Here is a 19,881-nt window from a genome sequence, read left to right on the forward strand (position 1 = left end):
AAGACAGTGTAAACACATACTGTGTTGCTTAAAGTTGTACTATTTACTAACTTTTCTTACAAATGCAATTATTACTTTGGAGTAAAAGCATTGATAAGAAAACTAATGAGAAAGAAAAATCCATGCATGTGGAGGACTCCATTTTGACCATCTGCTCCCAATATTAATAATTAGAACTGTAATAGATCAGTAGTTCTTTGACCGTGTCCTAAAATACGGTGGGCATTTAAATTGCAATTATACTAAACTTACAAAGAATCATCAGGAAAATTAAGAGGGTTAAAAAAAAAGAAATGAGCCGAGTTTTCTCTGTGACGAAAGCATTCAGCTTTAGCTGATTACATTTACTACAATCTGTCAGTTATAAACATTAATAACAAATTAATGACTTTACAAAGCTAAAAATGATTCAACATTTCCTTTATTGAAATGTGGAATTCATCAATTTCTCCAACAACTTTTTAAGAGGAAACATTTTTCTGTTGGAGTACTCTGCCATAATAGATAGTTACTTTAATTAAAAAAAAAAGACAAATCAATATTTACCTCCAATGAATGTGTTTTCTATCCAGTAGGAGAATTACAACGACGACTACATTGAGACAGGCCAAGTTCTGGTTGAGTCACTTCTACCCAACTACAGCTGACAGAGCCGCTCAGTAGTCAGCCATTTTATTGCACCCTAATAAGATTCTATAGAAGTTTACATTTTTGACAAATGTCTAGAATCCTTGCCTGCTCATCTATCCTACAAAGCATTCTTATTGATTTGCATAGATCTGAACACATCTCACCATAAGATACAACAAAAGGAACCAAACAAAAGAACATTAACCAAATGCACCAGTGATAAACGAGCTCTACAGGTAAAGGGAAATCCAAAGGAACTGCATATTCCCGCTCAGCTGAAGGTGATGAGGTATTCTGGGTAGGCCTGGTCGTCATGGAAGACTATAAACATTGTTGGCTGTTGCTGGTTGTTCACCAAACTGTCGAAGCAGTCAGTGGGGTCTGCACCTCGGGCAGGGGGAGCTTTCATGGCGGAATTACCCAGTGTGTAACGGCCGGTGACAACACGAGCAACATACAGTCGCTTCATTCCCGATTGGTCTGGTGGAGAAAACCCCCTTGCAGAGTATTCAGCATGGACGGCAAAGTAAACTCCTCTTCCGTATGCGGTAGCTGTAGGAAAAATGACAACAAAAAAATTTGGAATAATTTAGAAACATTGCTTAGTTGCCTTTCAGGCACTGGATTTTTGTTGGAGGTATGCTAGTTAATCACGGCTTACCATGTGCTCCAGCATAACTCCTGTCAAATCGGTCTCTTTCAATGCAGCTGCACGACTCCGCAGATGTGCCATGGTACAGAGACTTTTCACCGAGTTCTGCTTGGCCATTCTTGACTAGTATACGCTGCCGACACAAGCTGTAGGCGTTCCACAGGTACAGGTTCTGCACACGTTCAATCTGAGACCACAAAAAAAAAGCCCCATTTATGATTGTTTTTCTATAAAGTTGAGATTTTAGTTGTTCTAGTTGAGTAATAATGTTAGCATGCTTACTTTATGGATCGTGTACATGGCAGTTTTGAGGAAGTCACTTGCTACATTCTGGTATTCATTGGAGTTGGGCTGCAGCTCCACCTTTTTAAAGACTTCGTCTTGCATAGGTTCCCAGTGCGACGGTAGCTCCAAGTCTAAAGTACAAGTCACACAGATAAATGTTTTATTTACACATAATTAAAAAGTGCTGAACATATTGTGTCTAAAAAAAGAAACTATAAAACCTTTCATACCGTACCTTTACACTCTGTCCTTTTCAGTTTATAAGTTGTGCCAGTCGTCCAGTCTGTGGCGTCTTGTGACTTCATGTTTACTTTGAGAGTCTTGCCTTCAGGCGTCTCCAAGTCCACACAGACTTTTTTCTGTAAGTGAGCTTCCTCCAGCATGTAGTTCATACTGAGGCTCAGCTCCTGCCATTCTCCACTGTCGTCTTTCATCGCCCACTGGATGTTAAGAGCCAACATTGCCTCTTCCTTGTCTTTGAGTTCTTCTTCAAGTACTTTCTGAACTGCTTTGGTTATTAACTCGGTGACACTCAAGACATCTTCCTTTAAACCTTTCAGGACGTACTCTTTTTTGCTTGACCCGGTTCTTCCCATGGGTCCACCAGTATCGACTGCTTTTTGCTCTACGCTTATTCCCGTTAGTTTGACTTTCGCCTGCACTGCCTCCAGTTCCATAGCGTCTAGCTCAGAGACACGATGCACAGACACTATTCTCTCTATGAGCTCTTTCTGCACAATCAACTCCAACTCTTTCTTGACGTTATTGGCGACGTCTGGACCACAGCTGATTACTCGCAAAACCGTTGACTCGGGCTTCGAAGAGATGGTTTCGTCTTGTTTGGATGAGAATGTTGTCAGTCTAGAACACTTTTCTTGGATCTTCTTTAGCCTTTGTCTGGCTTTGTCTGCAGTCGGGAAAAGCAGAGAGTTAGATGGGACTTAGGCTTTTTTTAAAAACGCATTGTAATCGGTCTATGGGCTATACAAAGCATGTTCCATTTTTGCACAGGTTAACTATTTTGAAGGGCTCTTTTGTCTTTATGCATATAAGTTGTTGCTGGCCCGCCAATCCCAACTCAACGTTTACTCTTTATATGCGCGAAACAGTGTATAAAGAGTACACTTTTTATACGCGTACTATAAAGAGCCTATAGAGAGCGCTCTTTATAGTACGCGTTCTACTATAATCGTGCAACCGAACAATTAATGTGCAATCGTACATGTTTAACCCAAAGAAATGTCCAGAAGCAGAAGAAACTGAGCCTCCTGCTCAACTATGGCTGTTGTTCCAACTTTTTGAAGAGGTCTGCACATTTACTTTGCCTGACAAAGTCACATTTTAACAAAACCTGGAGACGGCTTTGTGTAAGAGACTTAATTTACCATTTAGAAAATGGATCTGAAACACAATTTGGTTCAGCTGCAATTTAAAAGACTACAGTGTGAATATGAAACCTATTATTGATGTAACAAGACGTCCACAACATTAGTATTACAAAGCCTTCAAATTTCATGGTATGTATATAAAACAACACAAAAACAAGAAGAAATCTTCATTATGGGATTTAGAAGGTTTGTGTCTATCTATCCTGTCTGACAGAAATAGTAGAGAGTTCTTGTTGTATTTCTTGCTCAGCCATATCCATATAACTCCCCATACACCATAATAGCAGCTCTTAGGTTTCCTCAAAACTAAATTCTGAAATACCAATAAGATAACCCAACTTTTAAAGTAGCAAATTAATTCTAAATTGATTATGTCTGTGTCTTGGCACATCACAGAATATATTTCATTTTTTACCACTTCTTTTAAAATCCCAATCCCATGGTGTAATATTTCATATCACGTCTTGAAAATTCAATCTAGTATCTACATCTAGTCTCATTAGTTAAATGAACTCCGCTGAAGGACAACAGGTAAATTATTGTTCACAATGTGGACTAAAACAGGTCATAGATGCAAGCAAACCTCTGAGGCTGAGTTTGCTCTGAACAATCCGTCCAAAGCGATTCTCCAGCTCTGATCTGGAAGAACATTGACAGGAAGCTGAAACAAAGCGCTCTGACTCAGAGAACAAAACACAGCGATGACATGAGAGTCCACCTCTGACCTGAAACCCTGGAAAACCGGTTGTTGCAGGATGACGATGCGGATGACTGACAGAGAGGTAGGATTCATGTCCCTGATGGTTGAGGCCAAGCCGTCCAGCATCGCTGTAGCAGCTACGTTAGGACTCATTTTACCCCGTCCTACAAGGGCAAAGAGGCAGCTCAACTGTAAACGAACCTGCAGATATTAGGCATTCTTATGTTTATTTGCTTGCAGTGAAAGGCTTGGTGGTTGAAGAAATGTATTTGTTCATATCAATGTAACATTTTCACTTTGGTTGATGCTATACATTATTTAATACCGTCGTTTTCACTTTTTTCTCTACATAAATCCGCTTTAAGCAAACCACGTATTGAGATGAAGCACAAACCCGTATTAACGGCTGGGAATGCCACTGAGCTGAATCCTTTGCTCTCGCAGAGTCTCAGGATCTTTTTGCAGTTCTTGCGGATCACATCAGAGTCGGCTTTAAAGCTAGCATGGACGATTTCCTTACACCCAAGAAGTCCAGGTTGTGTTGTGCAGAAGAAGTCTGGAGGTGTGCCCACTGAAAGAAGAACATTCAGTTTAAATTTGTCAAGTCTGGCAATAAGTAAATTAGTACTTTTAAATCATCCTATTCTCTCAAACATAGATTTCTTTGGTTCAAACCTAAAACCCGAGACATATTTATCACATTCACAATTTTTCTTGTTCTTGTTGTTTTACCTCTCGTTAATTCTGCAAGGACTGCCGGCCCTGCTGCTGCCAAAATGGCTTGAGAGACCCCTGCTTGGAAAATCATAGAAATGGCAGCATAAATTTAAGACGACAAATTGTTTTTCTTTTTAAATTTCCAGGCAGACATTCACATCGTACCAGACTGATAATCAACGAAGTCAGTAGTGTTGACGATAACATCAGTTCCTGCAGCTACAATGTCACCGTGGATGATCTGCAACTTGACTGCGCCCATCATGGCCGCGACCTCATCCTTACCCATGGAGACATGTCGGTAAAAGGAAGCTAAAAAAGCAAGCATTTAAAAAGAAAAATACAAATATGATTTAATATTTTTGTTACTTTATATATTCTGTTAATATTAAACTCGCTAGGTGCGCAGAAGTGGGAGGTTCTAGCAACATTTAGAACAATATAAAGATATTATTTCTATGTTGACGTGAAGTCAAAATATCTTGGTATGGTTGTTTTAGTGAACTACACTATCTAGGGTCCATTTAACCCTATAAATGATGCTCTAGCATGCCGTTTCACTTGGTAAGACATTGTTGATCATTTATTCTGTCTTTGATATTCTAGTAAACTTTAGAATATTAAACAACTGTTGCTGTAATTCTCAAATATGTCATCAAATGCAAACTGCAGGCAGAATAAGAGCGCTAATTTCAGTGGTATGTCAGTTTTCAGAGGTCAAGGCATTAAAAAGATGAGATTATCCACAGGAACAAAGTAATGATACAAGTACAAATTGAAACATTTTAAGTAAACAAAAAAAAAATCAGTTTTTAATCCACAAGGCTAATCCCCTTGGAAACAAAACTTAGAACGCCACCAGAACAAGCAGAAAGTAAAAAGGCTAGCCTTCTTGAAGGTGGTTGGGATATAATAAATGGAAGCTTTCTTGCAATCAAGGGGCCAATTGTCTCAACACTAAGACAATTCTACTAAAATTCTCTTTTAGTAGAAGATCATTTTATTTCAGTGCAAGTCACATTTGGTACTTTGAAAACATTTAAAATGTAAACGTTATCAGAAAAGAAACCAAAGCATCTTAGAAACATACAAATGAAACCAACCTTGAGTTGGATCAACGTCATTTGTAAATCCTCTGAGATGCAACGATGCCTGGGCAGACTGGAGTGCCTGCAATAGAGATGTTAAAACTTCTGAGTCCAATCTACTGTACAATGATCAATACAATAAGCCCAATCTAGTAAAACAAAAAAATAAAAAAATTAGCATTTTCCTAACCTTGTTTGATTCTCTGTCTGTAGGATAGACAACAATTCTGATCAGGAAAGGTGAACCGCTGGTCCGCTTTCGTTCGAAGGCACCAACTTCCTCCAGAAGAATCCTAGACGCCACGTTGTGTGGAAACTTCAGGAGAGCTCCAGTTCCCAGCACTGGAATAGCAACTGAACTGTAGCCTCTGCTGCTACAAGCATTCAGTATCTTTCTGATTCCCTGCCGCAGCATCTGGGAGGTTAAAATGGTGATTGTTATAAAAAGCAAACAAACAAAAACAAGCAATTTATGAAGAAATTATAAGTACTTATGTTACCCCAATTGCAGGTCCATCTTGTTTGTTATCCCAACACTGCAGGTTGAGAAAGATGACTGCTTTACATTTGACAACAGGTACCCTCTCAACTACAACTATATCACTTGGCAGTGTTGCCCCTCCTGCTTCCTGGTAAAACAATGCTTCCAGCTGTGGTCCAACATTTGTTTGTAAAATATTTCCTATGCGTGTAGACACAGGATCATGGCCAATCATAGGAGACACAATGGCATCCGCCTAGGACAGAGCAATTTGATTTAGTCTAGGTTAACACAACCTTATTTTCATGCCTAGGAAATGATCAGGGTTAACTGTAGTCTAAAATGATCATATGAAATTCCTTTCTTATGCAGCTTGACTTGTAAGCAAAACTTCTTACCTGTTGGTTCTCAATTGTTCCCTTAACAATCTCAACTTGTACAGGAGTTTCAGCAGTGGCGCCGCTTGCTCCTTCTTGGTCAGCAACGTTTGTCTTGAATCCAAGATCTTTCCCAGGCAGAAGGCGGTCACATGCGTCCTGCATGGCCCTCACTACCTCTTCCCTTTTATCTATCAGAATGATTTTGCTAAGACTTCGCCCGTCCTGACTACCAAACTCCTTGATGGCCGTTACGATGGCCTCAGAGCAAACCTTGATGGGAACGGCAAAAATGCCTGAGCTGATGCACGGCAGGGCTATAGACTTGAACTCCATCAGTTCGGCTAATTTCAGAGCGTTGCTAACAGTTTTCTCCAGTAAGCTCCTCTCTCTGCCACTAGCTATCCCACTTTCAGGTCCAACAGCATGGAGCAGGCTCTTGCACTTCAGGTCGCCCCCTGTAGTTACCACTACATCACCGACAGCAATCTTTCCATGCCCTTTCACAAGGGCTCTGCTTTCTTTCTGCACCTGAGGACCACCTGCTTTACTCAGAGCAGCAGCAACACCACCGATGTGGTTTAGATCTTCATTGGCGGCATTTACAATGCCATCTGCATTCTGTTTTGTTATGTCACCCTGATAAACTATCACCTGCAGCCCATGCTGAAGATTGTATTTAGAAAGACGAGTCATCGGTCTACTCAAGTGAGGCTGTTCCTCGGGCTGTATGAGACACTTCTGAGATTCTGCAACCTTTAAGAGCATATTTCTTCCAGAGTGACCACTAAAATATCTCCCTGCCCCTGGCAGGTCAATGGTCACTTTGTTCAGCACAACAGATTGAAGAAGTGGACCCAGTCTATTCCTGACCTCAGTCACTTTGATGGATGGACCTACAAGCAACACCATGGGGCTGGAAGATGGTGTAACAGGAGTGAAGGTAACACCTGAATAGTCAAATCTCTGTCTCTGCAGAAACTCGGTTAAAAGGGGACATAATTCTGGGAAGGGGAGAGTGACTTTTCCCTCAACGCTTACTTGGTCCAAGATAAACTGAGATACAATTTCACTCAGCTCGTCAACCTCTGCCGAGTGGCCGGACAAACACACAGTGCCACCTGCACCAAACCCAACATTAGCCCTGCACTGCGTTTGGTTAATCTCGTTTGCCTTGGATTTAAGCGCTTCACAAAGCGCTGGCGGCAAAACAGGGTAGTTAGGAATATCATACGTGACATCGTTAAAGTTGTTTTGGATCATTTTGACAGACTCGTCTAAATTGTCGGCACTGAAAGAGAAGAAGTGGAGCGCTGTGTCTCGTATTTCTGCTTCCACCGTCTTAGCCACTCCCAAAAACTCGCAAAGCATCCCGGGACCACCATAGACGTTTTTTAAGAATGCCAGAAATTGTAGGCTTTTGTCAGTAATCGTCCTCTCCAACACTAGTTTCTCCTTTTCACTAATTACCTCACCGGCCTTGAGAATTTCTTCCACAGACCCCATTAGAGCTATTTTACCTTCATCAGCCTGTGTGACTTTCAACGCTGGAAAGTCTTGCCCTAGACTGCTTTCAATCTCCTTCCACAGGAGACGCAGTTTCGCCTCACCGATTCGACGAACAGTGGTTTGCATGTCACTTGGACGAGATCCTTTATTTTTAACGTAGACAGACTCTAAATCTCTTAACTTTGCTTCCACCTGGCTTTGCTCTCCCACAACCACAGTCATTCCAACGTCACTGTACACCTTCACCTCATCTGCAGGCTGACGAGAGCTGTAGGACTGCAGCAAAGCTTTGACTTTGTGAGCGTCCATCTCATAGTGGCACGTGAAGCCATCAAACAGTTGGTTCACCTCAGATTTCCAGTCGTTGGGTTCAGCTGCGGCACCTGGCTGAGCTACTCGCCTGACTAAAACTCTCTCCTCCTGTGGTTGGAGCTCAGCGGTGCAGGAAAGCAAGGCCAGCTGACTGTCTAGTTCCCTTTTGACTTTTGGAGATTCCTTCAGGTAACGGAGGAGATACGAGTCGAGCTTCAGCTCATATTCTTCACTACTTGGTGGCAGTTTTGGAGGAATACCGGACAGCTGTGTCTGTTGCCAGAAAAAATAAAACATGCATCAGGTTAGCTTTTCAGCGCACAACAGATTCTTCTAGAAGCTACTTTTCAATACTGTAAAAGATACAGTGATTCAAACATAAATGTTAGAGCTTATTCTGTAACTCCTACATTTCCTGATCATGTCAGGGACAATCCAGAAAACACTTCAATAGGAAATATCTACAATATCTCCTGAGATACAAAATAAAATAAAATAATAAAAAACATGTCAATAACAGGAATAATTTCCTATACTGTACCAGGGTCAGTCTTTCATGTGTATTTTACTTCCACAGAGGTTTAAATCAAGACAAGGTTTACATTTCCTGCCAACGGTTTAATCCCATTCCATTACATTCAATTACCTATTAAATTTCTAAAAGTGGCCCATGTAGAAGCAACTTGAGTTTTGATGAGAAATGACAAAAATTTAAGGTTCAACAGCATGATTATTTCAAAAAAGTTATGAACTTTTGTGACATTTTATTAATTTTTTTTATTAAAGATTTTGATTGTGTTTTTTAATTAGGTTTTAATTTTCAAATTAGATAGCTCAGAGTATAACTGAATGCATTTTGGAGTTACAAAGACCCGCAAATTTCTCTAGAAGCACAGCTGAGGAGGAATTAAGTCTCCACAGGAATCCAGCTCAGCACAATTTGTGCTTTACTGCATCATGGGCCACACCCATTCTATATAATGGTCTCTACTTCCTGGGCCCGTGTGAGCAGCTTAGGAAAGAAACTTTGAATTCAATCTTTAGACATGGCCTGGATGATTAAGAGAAGTTGAGGTTACATCACAAGATCTCAAGTCTTAAAATTGTTTCTGCTGGCTGCAGGCTAAATTAATATTTGAAATGGTGAACTGATTTCATTGGTATTCAGGTGGGAAAACGCTTGTGGTCATGTACATATGCACTCTGACTTTTAAGAGATGGAGCAAAAAGCACATTTTGCAATGAAACAATCTGTCATAAAACTATGAAGAAGAAAAAAAAAAGCTTTCCAACTTTATTTAAGTTTTCCTCGATTTTCAAAAACGTACCGGAGATGTGGTCGATGCATTCAGGTTCGGGTTGGCTGACTGGTCCGAAGGCGGAGAGGTGTCACCAGGGGCGGGTCCGGGATTGTCTCGCACAATCAGCTCTACGGTAACGCCAGCTACATCCACTACATGCTTAGGTTTCTGCAGGACTCTTTGTTGAGCTACAGGAGTGGAAAAATGAGAAATAAGTTATCCAAAAAGAATGAATATTTCTTTAATGGATTTATGCCAAATGTATGTCTGTTGTGGTAGCACACATTTGAGAAGTGATACAGAAACCATTCTACTTTCATTGTTGTAAAGGACTTCAGACTGTTTCTGATAAACTGGCTCTAACTCACCGCTTTCATTTTACCGTCACATGTGGTGCCGATAATTTTGCAACCTCGACTTGAACCTCATTATTTAACACTCATTATTTTAAAACTGGTGATTATAGAGGACAAATAGTTCACAATTAAGACAGCACACACACACAAAAATCAATGAATCAACCAATCATATCTTTATTCCAGACCCGTAAGAAGGTGCATGGTTACTGATTTATTTATTTTTCTCCAACTGGATTTATTGTGTAGGACAAAAATATTTTTTCTCCAAATATTGAGTCTGAGAAGCATCTTAAACATGTTTCGCTCACAGTATTAATATGATAAAGTTGTCTTAAATGTTTTTAAATCAAATATTCTACCCATGATTTGATAGAATAGTAATGTTAACTGATTTGGTCAACCCCCTAAGTAATAATAAAATAATAATAATAATAATAATAATAATAATAATAATAATAATAATAATAATAATATATTTTTAGGGTGTAGTTCTTGTAGGAGTTATAAGAATATTGTAGCTATCAATCTAAAAAAAAAAAACACTCACACACACCTCATTATTCCAGCTATTTTAAAGTTAAATTATGCAATAGCGTGGGGGGGGAGGGGGGGGACCACTGCATTTAACTCCTGAACACTCAAATGTGAAAGTGAAACTATGAACTATGTGTGTCTCAAAATAGAAAGAGACATACGCAGCCTAGCAGAAAAATAAACTAAATAACATATTAATAAAACATTCTATGTGTCTTCTAAAATACTTTCGTAAACTAATATATATATATATCCATATTATATATATATAATTACTATATGCTGCGACATGTCCTCCAGTCAGATTTTACTTTCGCTTTCAACTCGTTCTCATGAAAGAAAAATAATTTAACCTTATATTCAATGAGTCCGCTGTCTTACCTTGTTGATCTTTAAAAGCAATGCTGTAAACTTTTCCGCCGACTTCGGTCAACGCGCCGCTCTCTCCGCCGCCCGACTTGCGCCGAATCTGGAAATGATTTTCTATCTTCTTCTTTTCTTCGTCGTTCAAACGGCCGCAGTCGAAGAAGACGGGAAACTTGTAAGAAGCGTCCATGGTGAGCGCCAATCGAAGAAACCGACGAATAAACTGGGGGAGTTTATTCCACTTGCAAGACGCACCTGAACGCGTCTCTGGCTGTTCGGAAATCAGCTGGCATCGCAATTTTGCGTGACGAGTTTGCGCACACCCTCTTCCTATTATTGTTGTAAGACGACGTCAGCGGAGGGTGAAAACACGCTGCCTGACGAGGTTCTGTGATTTATGAGCGCCGCAATCTCAAATAGATGTAAAGATAGCATGCAACTTTCTCCATTTTATTTTACAGAAAGAAATAATGACATAATTTGTCATTTTAATGTATGACAAGTTTGGTGTTTTTCCCCTGGGGAAAACAGAAATAAAGTTATGTAAAGTTATGGTACAATAAATAAACAAATAAATAAATAAATCCCAAATTTACCAGTGGTATAAAGAAATATACTGTGTTTGTGCATGCATCAATTAGAACCTTAAAAATACCAAAAACTATACTAACTACATTGGATACAAATGGATGTTTTGTGCATTTCTGAATATTCCAGTGAGCACCGTTGGGATCATGACTGCCGAATCGAAATTCAGCCATGAACTAGTCAGGACACAGAAATAAAAAAATAATTTAAAAAAGTAACATAATAACCAATGAATACTCAGAGAGCTTTGGAAAGACTCTGGATTAGCAGAGTCTCCTTTTCCTTTCAACAGTTAGTAATGCACTGAACTGCTGCAGAGCAAGCAAGTTGAAATGTGTCTACAGTTTGCTGCAAAAAGGTAGAACAAGATGTCAAAACACAGGAAGGATCAAATCTGTTCAGATAACAACATATTGTAACTTTTTGGATATCACACTCCACTGGTTTTAGAAATGGCACCATACCCACAGTGACATTTGGCCATAAGAACAAAAAGTGATTGGTTGTGATTGACAAAGTGTGAATTTCTCGTCAAAGCATTGTCTTTTTTTTTTCTCCCTCCAATACAATAGTCAATCATCCAGATCAGGTTGGTGGAAAGTTTGATACAAACAGTGAATGAGAGGTAGAGCTGGAGGAGCCCAAATTGTGGGATTTTAAATCAAACCAGAGGCACTGAGAAGAGGAATGTCCCAGTGAGGGAACAGTGAATACGACTTGCAAGGTGTGAACGTTTCCGCGTGTCCTTGGTGTTGCTCAGCTGAAGGTGATGAGGTATTCTGGGTAGGCCTGGTCGTCGTGGAAGATAACAAAGATGACAGGCTCCACCTGACAGTTTACCAAGCTGTCGAAGCAGTCGGTAGGGTCTGTACCTCGAGGAGGGGGGGCTTTCATGGTGGAACTACCAACAGTGTAGCGGCCAGTAATAACACGAGCCATGTACAGTCGCTTCAGGCCCGATTCGTCTGCTAAGGAGTATTTGGTGGCTGAGTATTTTGCGTTGACAGCAAAGTAAACCCCCTTTCCGAATACTGCAGCTGCAAGAAAGTTACATGAAAACAAATCCACTTAACGCAATGATAAACATTTTGGGATTCATTGTGTTTGTCATTTTGCATTAGTCATTATATTCTATATATATATATATATATATATATTATTTTTTTTAAATCAAGTCTTACCATGCTGTCCTGCGTAACTCCTGTCGAATCGGTCTCTTTCGATGGTGTCGCATGATTTTGCAGATGTGCCATGGTAGAGAAACTTTTCGCCCAGGTCTGCTTCGCCGTTCTTGGAAAGTATACGGCGCCGGCAGATGTTGAAGGCGTGCCACAGGAAGACGTTCTGCACTCGCTCGATCTGCGTCCCAAAGAATTACTCACATTTTGTTTTCGCTGGGATAATGTGATGACGTTTCTGTGTAAGCAAACCTACCTTGTGAATGTTGTAGGAAGTAGTTTTATGGAAATTGTCGGCCACATTCTGATACTCAGTCGATTTAGGGTCCAACTCTACCTTTTTAAACTGCTGCCCATTCATAGGTTCCCACTGTGGCGGTAACTCCAGCGACAAAGGAGAAGCCACACTGTCTATTCAAATAATTTTGAGATTTTAAATGCTGAAACAGTTCAGTTAGATATTGAATAATGGGAACATGAGAAGCTACAATATGCAGCATACCAGGCTCAGTCGCCACGTTTTTCATTTCGTACGATTTGCCTGTCAAACACTCTGTTGCTTCTCTGGTTTTTAAGTTTACTGTAAAGCGTTTGCCATCCTTTGTCGACATATCCAAGGACAATTCTCTCTTCACGTCTGCTTCCTTGTCAAGCAGGCAGAGTTCCAGGAATTCTCCACTTTCATCTTCAATCGCCCACTTTGCTCCCTCTGGAAGCTCAGCCTGCAAGATCCCCCCCAAATATTTTGTGACATTGACGACATCAAAGCCACAATGGATTTCTTGTGACTCCACTGGACCAGGTGCTGGCAACATTACCGTTTGGTCTTGTCGTGATCTTCCTAAATACATGTCCAGTATTTTCTTTGTTGGTCGTTTAGAGAAGCCTAAAACAGGAAATAGATATCTTTAAAGAACTGTTCTTTCCTTACAGGCTTCATTAATATTTTTGACTGATGAGATTGTAAAAGGAAAGAAAAATCCCCTTGTTTCATACGTTAGCAGAATTTGCTCAAAATCTACAAGGCTAAAGACTCATAGAACAGACTATATTTTCTGATTTTTAATTTTCAAAATGTTGGCGAGAAAGTCAATGACTTTAGTCTCCAACTCAATTTAAATATGAAAGTGCAACCTAGTTAAGTAATGCTGTTATGTGTATAGTTATACTACTGGCTTCGATCCATGTTGTCCCAAAACTTCACAGGTCATCAACAATGATAAAGTGACCTGAAGAAGTGATTTGTAGTACTGCCTCTCTAACTTTTATATTTGGCATGAAAGGCCCATAATTCATGTCCAGATCCATGAATTGTAAGCGTAGATGACTTTTTGCCAGCGTAGGCTAAAGATGATTGGTTTTGTAGATGAGGGATGTGAATTTTGTTTAAAATCATTGAGATTAAGAGAACTGAAGAACAGCCAACTGAACGCTCTAACGCCCCCAAGGAAGTAAGTTTAGGAAAAAGGAAGAAGTGGTTTGGATTCTTCATGTGGTAACTTTACCCAGAAAGGGTAACTTCCTCTTATCTATAGGGCAGATGAAGAAGAACTACCTTTTCATACAAATGATGCAATACAAAAAAAAAAAATTCTTACTAAGTTTGTTGTATTATCTACAGTATGTGAGTGGATTGAATCATTAATCTATGTCAAAATGGTTCACTAAAGGAAATGTAAATAAAACCTAGAAAGCTGAACCAGCTCTGAACGTCGTCCTGCTGACAGCGACTCTCCAGCTCTGATCTGTTGGAACGTTACAACGTTACAATATTAAAACAGCGCATCACGACCTAAAGGAAAAAAAAAAACAAACATAGTATGGCTGCTCTGAGTTCACCATCTCACCTGAAAGCCTGAAAGACCTGCTTTTCCAGGATGACGATGCGGATCAGAGATACAAAATCTGGATTCATCTCCTTAATAGCCACGGCCATGCCGTCCAGCATTGCTTTGCAAGATTCACCAAAGAGCATGCCGGCCTGTCCTGTAAGGGTGAACAAACAGCTTTAAGTTGACATGCTATTATTAGCTGTGTTTCTATTTACATGCTTAACATGGCTGGTTGGGTCTTCTTTGCTGTCTAAGCTTGCTAAGCACCAATTCCAAACTTATTATTAATTTTAACACAAAAATTTTAACTTTTTCCTTCTTCTCACCTAACAGATTACCTGCTGTAAGCAAGTAGGTATTTAATGACACACAGATGAGTTTATACAGACCTGTATTAATGGCTGGGAAGGCCACTGAGCCATATCCTTTGCTCTCACAGTGCTGCAGGATTTTTTTGCAAGTGCTGCGGATCCTCTGGGTGCTGCCCTTGAACCTGGCATGGATAATTTGTTTGCATCCAAGCTGCCCAGCTGATGTTGAGCAAATGAGGTCTTCTGGGGTGCCCACTAAAAACAAACAAAAGCAAATACGATACTTTATCTGAAACATATTCCAATTACAGTTAGATAATAGCTTTCATTTGAGGGCATCCGGAGTATTAAAAATGAATATGAAAGTTGACCCAAAGACTACTTTTACTCACTTTTGATTTGGTCTAAAGTGATTCGAGGAAGCATGCTCTATGAACATAAAAAAAAATATATATTTTTTTTAATCTGTCAATGAGGTTTACCTTGTAGCAACTCAGCATGGACAGCAGGGCCTGCTGCTTCCAGAATGGCTTTGGAGACACCTTTGAAACGTATAATATTCACATATCAGTAAAAATAAAGGCCAATTGAAATGCTATATAAGGAAATCAGTAAAACCCATTTGTCCTTTTCTATGTTTATTAAAGAGTAAACACTCAAATATTACCAGTCAATAGATTAGTAAAGTTGGTCGTGTTGACAATGACATCAGTTCCTGCGTTTACGATGTCACCGCAGACGAGCTGAAGTTTGACTCTGCCGATCATTGCTGTGATCTCGTCATCAATTACAGACACACATTGGTAAAAGGAACCTGCAGAGGGGGGAAACAAGAACAAAACATGTTTTTCCTCTTTATGTTTTTCATTTTAATCTCATAATCTATAAATCAAACGGGTTCCGTGTGATTTCCTGGTCCTTTTGTTGTGCCTGTTCTAAGAATATAACATCTGTAAAATTCCAACAACAGGTTTAAAGTTAAGAGTTCTGGAGTGTAAGTGGAGACAAGTCTGAAATGTTCAGTCGATCAAAATGTTATGCTGTTATTATAGATGAGATTAACCTTTATTGCCATTGTACCAACATACAATGTGTAGAAGTACAATTAATATAGTTTTCATGACCCCTAAATGTCTTTAATTTGTCTGGTGTAATATTCTAATCTTAAATGTTGTGTTTTCATTCACTGTAAACAGAAGAATAAAACAACAAGTTACCCTTTCAATAATATTATAAGTTACTGAATAGGTCTGTATATAATATGACTATGCTGAAGAGATTATTGCTCTTTTTTTTCATGAGGTTTTATAAAAGTGTAAAAAGTCCAACTTTCATGACAGTCTTTATAGATTTTGCTGCCTTTAATCACTCTGGTCATCTGTAAAATTAGAAACTAACTGATACACTGAATACTTTCTTATAAACTATATATTTTTAGGTAACACCAAAGTGCTTATTTAATTGTTCTTGTTGGATCGCAAGGTAGTGGTTCTACACTAAAGGACCAATAAAAAAGGCAGAAGGCCAAAAGTTACCAGTGGGAATATGAGGTAACAAATTGAAGGATAATGATTTAACTTCTTAACGGTTGCCACTTCAGTGTGTATTCCACAAAGTATATTTTTGTGGACGTCACAAAAACAAAACCTCAACCAAAACAGATGCACTGCGTACGCTACATAGCTTAGCTTAGCATTAGGAAGCTGCTTACAGTAAAAAAGAAGTTCAGATATTAAACATCTGAAGGTCACTGGCCAGAGGCCAATCAGTCAGAGCGCTGATCAAATACAGATGAGGTAACAATAATATGTGAAGATCATTTAGATACACAGTATTCACAGTATTATGAAAAAAATTTATATAACCTTCAGCTAAATCAACATGGCTTATGTATCCGTTTTGAAGCAACACACCCTGGGCGCACTTAAAGGCCTGTAAAAGAAATAAAAAGTGTTTAAAAGAAAAGTGTCAAACTCTCAATTTTAAAACCAAAGTGGTAAGATTTCTCTTACCTGGCTCGATTGTTTGTCCTTCGGGTAAACGATGACTCGAACTCGGAAGGATGTCTTCTCGGTCCGGTTTTGTCCATATAGACCAATCTCCTCCAGAAGAATTGTGGAAGCAATTTTGTGTGGAAAGCGTAAGAGAACGCCAGTCCCAAGAACCGGCAGAGCTACTGAGCTGTAGCCTCTGATTTTACAGATGGCCAGAATCCGTTTGATTCCCTGTCGTAGCGCCTGGAAAGTGAAAGCAACGCTTGTTGTAGTTTTGAAGAAGACACGGCAACGGCAACATTTGAAGTATGATTTTTACACAAGTCCGTCACCTGGGCTGCAGATCCATCTTCTTTATTATCCCAGCAGATTAGGTTGAGGAAGATGACTGCTTTACATTTAAGACCAGGTAGGCCGTCAACCACAACTGTTTCACCTGGCAGAGTCGCCTTTCCTGTTTCCTTGTCAAACTTTTCTTTCAGCTGTTTTCCAATTATATTACTCAAAGTCTTTCCAATGCGAGAAGAGAGAGGATCATGGCCAATCATAGGACATACGATGGCATCGTCCTAGAGGACGAAAAAATATGTTTCAACTAGCTAAACACCAGTACAAACTTGTTTAATCTAGAGTTTAACACAATGCTCTTCAACATCTTAAACATCCTCAACAAAGTATCGAGGAATTTATTGATGCAATTCTGACATGGACACACAGTTACTTACCTGCTGATCCTCAATAGCTCCTTGAACAACCTCCACTTGGTAACCAGTTCCAGGAGTGGCTTCACTTGCTGCTTGTTGACCCGGAAAATACATCTGAAACGCCAAACACTTGATAGTTATTGCCTCAGGATGCCCATCACAGACTTACCATCAACCCATCAGTATGACTTTGCTCAGACATCATCCACCCTGACTAGCATGACAGGTACAGTAGTCTCAGAGGTAGCTGTGAGGCAAAGAGTACTCTGCAGTCAGAAAGTTGTCAGTTTGACTCCATCTTTCCCAACTACGTCAATGTGCCCTCAGGTCCAGGGACTAAACTCCGAGTTACTTACTGATCTGTGTACCAAGAGGCAAGCTGGGGGAATGTGACATAGTGTAAAGGTGCTATGAGTGGTCGGTATGACTCGAAAAGTCCATCACCCCTGCCCACTGAGTCCATATACCGATGCATGAATGGGTAATGAATCCACATCCCACAGAACATCTTCCACAATCATTACCCATTCCGTGCAAAATCATCCTGAAGAAAAGCCTCACAGAGCCAGCGCACACCCGCGGTATCGTTCATTGCTGAGTTTCTTTTATTGTCTGATATTTTTCAAGGCAAACATGTTTTTAGTAGTACTTCTTAGATTCAGCCTTGGAGCATTTAAAAGAACTGCTTGATTTGTCTTGGTAGAAGTGTATTTTAAATGATTATTTTTTTAGGAAACTAGAGATATGTTTCTGAGATGTTTGGCAGTGGAACAAGAAAAATTCTTTGACACACAAAGTTGCTTGCCAAAAGAGAGAAAGCCGCCGCTCTCTGATTCAGCGTGCTCCGATAATATTTTTTACTTCAAACACATACAGTACATGATGTGAATTTTCTGCTGGCAGAAGCATCACCACATCCTGCTTTTCGAAGAATGTAAACGATTCTGCGTTTTTTTGTTGGTTTTCTTGCCTGCTTCTGTTTTCATAATGTTTGTATCTGTGCATAAATCAGACAACGTCCTGATGCGATCACTACAAACTTTCTTGAAAAGCTCAACACCTTGATATTATCGAGCGCAACACCAGCTATCCTGCTATGGAAACTTGTCTGAGGGATTCCTATCAGTGTGTATAATTGAGTCATTTTTTCATGCCAGTTTTTCAATAACCAGAAATACAACAAAGTTTCCCTGATGTTATTATTTTAAAGTTATTTTAGATGCGGTAAATACAATTCCAGTTTAATTAATCACATTTCCCCCCCTTAAGATTTGAAGACACTGCAGATACTTTGCTTTGCACTTCACACACTGTTCTTGAAGTACACATTTACACACCAACTCTCTGCTTTTCTTTGTTTCTTTCGTGTTCTGACAGGTTCGGGTATGTAGAGTGTGGGTTATTTAACCACAATGTAACTCATCAGCATGTGAGCTCAGTGAGAGGCGAAAGTGAAACCTAGAAAAGTGCCTGTTTTTTAAAAACATTGATGGCCACAAATATAGCAGTAAACAGTTAGCAAAAAAAGATAAGAAACTTTAGCAAATTTATTTTGTTTCTTACCTTCTCTCTCCTTAAAAGCAAAGCAGTAAACTCCCCCCACCCCCCTGCCAACTATATGACTCTCTACCGGAATCTCCTTTTGTTCAACGACATCAAATGAGGAAGCATTGAGCCTCTTTCTTTGACTGGTTCAGACGGAAGAAGACTTATCTTTACATAAATCAAGACAGCAGTGGAGTTGTTACAAGGCGGAGCTGGAAAGTTTAGGTCGCGTTTGTGCCGCCTGTTGGCCAGGTGTCAATATATGCAACGCTGGTAACCCACACCTGTTGCAAAACAGCAATAAAACTATAATAGACATCATTATCATAATTGTAATGTAATGAAATGCAATCGTTAATGATGACTGTTTTGATAGTAATTATAGCACCTCAATATCAATAAATAAAGAAGTAAATAAATATCCTCAAAAGATTCTATGAAAACTTTGAACTACTTTTTTTATCTTCTAGGTATTTTGGTTCTGTGAAATAAAAACATTAATTTAGGTGCAATTTGCCAAATGGCGTTTAAAAAATGTAACTAAGCTACACAAACAACTCCACACATTCCTCTCTAAGAATTACATAATGCTGAAACGAAAGCCTCTAAAAATGTCATTTTTGATTCCACATTTATACCGTCATGAATGAATACATTTGTTTATGTAATGGTTTAGTTTTTAATTAGTAGCTTTAAGTTTTATTTTTGACCCCCAGCAAAACTGATCACATATTTCAGGATGTTAGTGCACAGATCTTCTTGAAGTTTAGGCTGTCGGAAGAACAATGCTACAATAAACTTTATTAATCCTTGTAAGTCTGAGAGAATATTTAGTTCATAAGAAGGAGCTTTTACATCCCAGGAATGACTGTGTGGTTGGTGTTGCTTTTGAAAACATAACAAATAATCAAGAAGCACAGTGGGGACATTTTGAGAAAAATTATTGGAAAAGAGGAAATCTTTGAAATAATGTTGCAAAGACAAACTTTGGAAAGTGGAAGTAATTTTTACTTTCACATCCATCTATCCA

The 19,881-nt window shown here is 39.3% G+C and overlaps 2 protein-coding genes across 2 annotated transcripts; both read right to left on the reverse strand.

Annotated features, from left to right (window-relative positions):
• Positions 1 to 399: 399 nt before the first annotated feature.
• Positions 400 to 10,983, reverse strand: LOC116732313 (protein mono-ADP-ribosyltransferase PARP14-like). The gene is made up of 15 exons (XM_032582388.1): positions 10,715 to 10,983; positions 9,468 to 9,628; positions 6,340 to 8,412; positions 5,961 to 6,197; positions 5,651 to 5,875; positions 5,476 to 5,542; positions 4,538 to 4,684; positions 4,388 to 4,447; positions 4,050 to 4,226; positions 3,681 to 3,819; positions 3,539 to 3,594; positions 1,803 to 2,474; positions 1,565 to 1,698; positions 1,292 to 1,469; positions 400 to 1,182 (listed from the first exon to the last, which is right to left on the reverse strand). The coding sequence occupies exons 1-15, from the start codon at positions 10,887 to 10,889 to the stop codon at positions 902 to 904; spliced, it is 4,782 nt and encodes a 1,593-aa protein (XP_032438279.1). The 5' UTR covers positions 10,890 to 10,983; the 3' UTR covers positions 400 to 901.
• Positions 10,984 to 11,133: 150 nt separating this feature from the next.
• On the reverse strand, positions 11,134 to 19,057 carry LOC116732327 (protein mono-ADP-ribosyltransferase PARP14-like). The gene is made up of 15 exons (XM_032582416.1): positions 18,870 to 19,057; positions 17,328 to 17,420; positions 16,935 to 17,171; positions 16,621 to 16,845; positions 16,474 to 16,540; positions 15,276 to 15,422; positions 15,091 to 15,150; positions 14,687 to 14,863; positions 14,313 to 14,451; positions 14,152 to 14,210; positions 13,284 to 13,351; positions 12,968 to 13,187; positions 12,722 to 12,876; positions 12,469 to 12,646; positions 11,134 to 12,324 (listed from the first exon to the last, which is right to left on the reverse strand). Exons 2-15 carry the CDS (start codon positions 17,418 to 17,420, stop codon positions 12,044 to 12,046), a joined length of 2,106 nt encoding a protein of 701 aa, XP_032438307.1. The 5' UTR covers positions 18,870 to 19,057; the 3' UTR covers positions 11,134 to 12,043.
• Positions 19,058 to 19,881: the final 824 nt, after the last annotated feature.

The sequence above is a fragment of the Xiphophorus hellerii genome, chromosome 14, assembly GCF_003331165.1.
Source record: "Xiphophorus hellerii strain 12219 chromosome 14, Xiphophorus_hellerii-4.1, whole genome shotgun sequence".
Taxonomy (NCBI): Eukaryota; Metazoa; Chordata; class Actinopteri; order Cyprinodontiformes; family Poeciliidae; genus Xiphophorus; species Xiphophorus hellerii.